This window comes from Terrapene carolina, unplaced genomic scaffold, assembly GCF_002925995.2.
Source record: "Terrapene carolina triunguis isolate 2854851 unplaced genomic scaffold, T_m_triunguis-2.0 Scaffold558, whole genome shotgun sequence".
Lineage (NCBI taxonomy): Eukaryota > Metazoa > Chordata > Testudines > Emydidae > Terrapene > Terrapene triunguis.
This window is the reverse complement of record NW_020664909.1, coordinates 13,983,628-13,988,571: the sequence shown is the minus strand read 5'-3', so window position 1 is coordinate 13,988,571 and position 4,944 is coordinate 13,983,628. Positions and strand designations below refer to the sequence as shown.

At 43.4% G+C, this 4,944-nt stretch overlaps 1 protein-coding gene across 1 annotated transcript in view; it reads right to left on the bottom strand.

Annotated features, from left to right (window-relative positions):
* Positions 1 to 595: 595 nt before the first annotated feature.
* Positions 596 to 4,944, bottom strand: part of CD2 (CD2 molecule) — a 19,404-nt gene continuing 15,055 nt past the window's right edge. The window contains exons 4-5 of the mRNA XM_026658980.1: positions 3,893 to 4,015; positions 596 to 865 (exon numbers count right to left, since the gene is read on the bottom strand). Of these exons, the coding sequence (XP_026514765.1) occupies positions 657 to 865; positions 3,893 to 4,015 (332 nt within the window). The 3' untranslated portion in view covers positions 596 to 656. The remainder of the gene's footprint in view (positions 866 to 3,892; positions 4,016 to 4,944) is intronic.

Sequence of the window (4,944 nt, the reverse complement as noted above, 5' to 3'; positions counted from 1 at the left end):
TAATTAGACTACTTAGTTTTGGTTGGTAGTACGTATTACTGTGCAGGAATCTCACACACCAATGGATACGGGCTTCTGTCATGTGACAAGTACATCTGCCTTGGGAACCCTGAACCAGGTCATGTCACTGTAGCCAAGAAATAAAGTTGTAGTTTCTTGCCAGCACTCCAATATGTCAGGCCTTCATTACAATTAACACAACTATTTTCCTCTCCATGTGATCAAATTACTGGCTGCAACAACTAGAGGGGTGTTTGGATGGGAGTGCAGGTAAAGGGAGAAAGAGATACACATGATGAAAGTCATCTCAATAGAGTCTTAGGGCCGTCCCAAAAAAATAAAATAAAATAAAATAAAATTAGACCAGAAGTTGGCAAGGAGAGGTACAACCAAATGAAACAAAAAGGAAGCAGATTTCAGGACTAAATGTCCCACATTAGCATGAAGTCACTTGAAGAAAATGGCCAAGGTAGTGACCTGTGATCACCTCAAGTCTCCATCGTTGAGCCTTTTCATCAGCCATTCAGTATAGACAGTGATCTTCCACAACAAAAGCGGCCAATCTGGGGGATTGCTGGCTATTTGCAAGGTTATTTTTGTGGCGAGTCCCACCAGAGCAAGTAGTGGGACAGGTTCTGTTCCTCCAGGACAGATGCTTACGGTCTCTCTTTCATGTGGCTTGGAGATTTCTGCTGAGTGCGTGGCCTGGGCCGGGGAGGCCCTGCCTGGTACTGAGTTTGAGACTGTGGAGGGGGTCTCTGCTGCTGGCGTGGCTGCTTCTGGGGAGCGTGAACTGGAGGTTTAGGAAGCTCCCGATATTTCGATTCGTCACTCGATTGTTGAATTTTCATCGGTGTCTCTTCATCTGCAATTACAAATCCGCCAAGTAATTAGTTTATGACTCAGCATGAGTCATGTCACCAGTACAAACAAACAGAAGATAATCCAGGCTGGTTACAGGAGGAGTCTGCAGGGCAGCCTGTGCCTGTCTTAGTTAAAGAAGCTGCTGCGATCTTTCCTAGGCCCTGTTCCTCTAATGGGGTCAAAGGTTTTCACTGCGCTGGGGGTCAGCGATAGCAGAGGTATCACACAGAAGCTAGTGGCTTTTAGTTATCTGGAGATTTTGGAAATAAACAGAATGGCAATAAGAAAAAATTAGTCAAAAAGGAATGTGGCATTGTTATTTATGGTGAACAGCTACTACCTAGGGAAGGAGACTCGGACACTGGCAAGCAGTCAAATGCTTGCATAGTTTAAATGGTCTGGCGTTGGGGACCCTGTTTATTCCAATGAAATAATAAAACCTGGATTTGCCATCTACTCCCAGACTACCCCATGGCCCGTCTGTTGGCTGGTAGGGGTCACGGTGCTCATAGGGTATTTCAGTCAGTTCCATCCCCGCCTATCTCAGGGAGCCTGCTCTGCTGGGCAGCTACAACAGCTTACCAGCCAGGAGGAAATATGCCAAGGAGACTGAATTCCTCTCTCATCTTTGGAGGTGATCCATTGAATACAGGGTTGAGACACATCAGTAGGGGGCAGCGTAAAAAAAGTTTGCCCTGCCTCTGTCTGTGCTGTAACTGTTCTGCAGGTAGATAGAGGGCTCCACACACAAGGGCAATCAATCAATCTTGTACCTTTTAACCATATTAAATGTACTTCACATAGATGAAGTAGACTAATGGTCTTTGGCCACTATTACCATTTCTGAAAGGCCAGTGACCATGTATGATTTGATTTAGGGACTGAGTGACCCATTGGCTCAGAGACTGAACTGATCCTAAACTTCTATTGAACCATTCCAAAGGACCTAGTTACCTTGATGGTAACTAACACAGAGTTAAATGCACCTTAACATCAGTGAGGACAGGGACAAGCCAGTTTTAACATTGTGTCAATGGATCATAGGTAAATCTTTGGTTCCAGTAAGGTTACCCATGACCAGCTGGCAAGATGTTAAACACAACAGTCCCTGTCTACACTAACTGCTAGGGCACAAAGTTAATGAAACATGGTAACTAAAACAAACTGTTTGCCAGAAGCTGGAAGTGGGCAACAGGGGATGGATCACTTGATGATTGCTGTCATAACTATAAAGGGAAGGGTAACAGCTCTCTGTGTACAGAGACTCCAAATCCTTTTACCTGTAAAGGGTTAAGAAGCTCGGGTAACCTGGCTGACACCTGACCCAAGGACCAATAAGGAGACAAGATACTTTCAAATCTTGGGGGGGGAAAGGCTTTTGTGTGTGCTCTTTGTTTTAAGGGGTGGTTCGCTCTTGGGACTGAGAGGGACCAGACATCAATCCAGGTTCTCCCCATCTTTCTAAACAAGTCTCTCCTATTTCAAACTTGTAAGTAAAAAGACAGGCAAGGTGTCTTAGATTTACTTTGTTTTCTCAACTTGTAAATGTACCTTTTACCAGAGTGTTTATCTTTGTTTTGCTGTACTTTGAACCTAAGACAGAGGGGGGTCCTCTGAGCTCTTTAAGTTTGATTACCCTGTAAAGCTATTTTCCATACTAATTTTACAGAGATGATTTTTACCTTTTTCTTTAATTAAAAGCCTTCTTTTTTAAGAACCAGATTGATTTCTCCTTGTTTTAAGATCCAAGGGGGTTTGGATCTGTGTTCACCAGGAAATTGGTGAAAGGTTTCTCAAGGCTTCCCAGGGAGGGAATTCTTGTGATGGTGGCAGCGGACCAAAGCTAAGCTGGTAAATAAGCTTAGAAGTTTTCATGCAGGCCCCTACATTTGTACCCTAAGGTTCAAAGTGGGGATACAGCCTTGACAATTGCCTATTCTGTTCATCCTCTCTGGGGCACCTGGCATTGGCCACGGTCGGAAGACAGGATATTTGGCTAGATGGACCATTGGTCTGACCCAGTATGGCCGTTCTTAATGTTCATGACTCCTCAAGGTCATGTTCTAACATGTCTTAGTTTTCTAGTGAAGACAAGTGTAACAGGTCTGGAGTTTGGGTTTGGTTCAGATGAGCAACCAAAAGTTCAGTTGCGGAACTGTCCAAACCTCTCAGGTCTGCAAAGTCGGACTGTATATATTCCAAGGAAAGGCTATTTGGAGATTTATGGTCCTCCCTGTTGCTGGTCAAGCCAATCACACCATGAAAACATCTCATGAGCATGTAGGACCTAGTTAAACCCTGTTCACCCTAATGACGTGATTTACCTGTAATGATGATTTCATTGTTAATTATTTATAGCCAATACTTCTGTTATATTCTTGAATTCAATTTCTCTCATTATATACCTTTTCTTCTTTTTCTGTGACCACCAAAACTAAAACTCAGTCTAAATTTTCAAAAATGACCAGTGATTTTTACATACCTCTATGTTCAGGTGCCCAAGTTGAGACAGTTTAACGGGGCCCGATTTTTAGAGGATGAATAAATAACAACAAAACCGCTCTCTTATGCTTTGTACTTTCTGAAAATCTGGTCTCTTTACAGTGACTCAGGTTGTATAGCCAAAAAAATGGAGGCACCCCAAATCACTCTCTAGGCATACCTACATTTCAAATGCAATTAGTGGTGTTGATTGCCTTTACGTACATAGAAGTTAACGAGAAAGTGTGTTGGTGAGAGTCTCAAGCTTATCTCTAGATGAAGGATGTTCAAATAATCATGGATGCTTCTCTGAGACAAGCTTTTGGACGGTCTGTTCTCCCCTCACTGGTAAATAATAGTCCTTGAAAATAGCACTGTCTTGTTAAAAACCACCATCAGAAACCAAGATTAAAACTGGCAATTGAAGTGTAGAATTGCAGTGTGACAAAACTCAGTTTTTTCTCTCTCACTATCTCTGAGCAGTTTGTGGAAAGAACTAGGAGATTTTAAGTGGTCATACAGCAACATGAAAGTTTCAAGTGCTTACCCTGTTCTTCTTCATATCTTTCTGCTCTCTTCTTCCTGATACAGTAAATCAGCAGAGCCAAAAAGATGACAAAGACAACGGCACCTCCTGCAATGCTCCCAATGAGAACAATGTCCAGCGGCCCTAGCTCAGAGAGAAGAAGGAGATGTCGTCACAGGGAGAGAATAAAACTTCAAAGTCTGGAATTTGGTCCCAGTGGTCTGGAGGATGTATACATGTGAAGCTTACGACATGGATAACGATGATGATATGAAAACCTTGTAGTTATATAGCATCTTTTGTCCCAGCATCTCAAAGCATTTTCACAAACAATAAATTAAGATAACACCCCTCTGAGATAATGTTAAGTATTATTATCCCCATTTTACAAAGGGGGAAATTGAGGCTCAAACAAGGTTAAACCACTAGCTTATGGTCACAGAAAACTTGGTGGGAAGGAGAATTTTTTCATGAAACAGAGTTATGAAATGTGTGTATGATGTGCTTTGTTTGATGAGAGTTCTTGGGAAAGTTTGAGGTAGAATTCACAGGAGTGCCAAGCAGTTTTACTTAAGAAACAATAGGTGTCAAACCTCAAAAGTCTTGTTCTAGATTGACACACAAAGATCTGAGTGCCCTTCTGGCCTTTTAAGGACTTTCAAAATGCTTTGACTGGGCAAAAGTAGGGCTCAGAGTCTGACAAAAAACAGACTTTTTCAGGAGCCGGAAATACTGTGAGAACAGCTTGTCTTGTGGTATTTCAGAGCTTGCTCTTCTAGCCTTGGCTGAAACTCAAAACAAGTGCTACACAATAATTAACAATAGTGAAGAAACAGAAAAACTAACCAGCCGTGCTACCGGTGAGTGCCCCCCCCCCAGTCAACCCCCCCCCCCCCCGGAGGCCTGGGACCAGCTCCCACCCCACCCCCGCAGAGGCCTGGGGCCCCTTACCCCCTCCCCCCATGGGGGGCGGGGGGCTGTGTAGGGCCCCAGAATAGCTAGGGATGGCCCTGGTACTAGGCATGAATTACACTGCTCTACAGCCAAAATGCTTCTGAAATAAATGTAGTCAA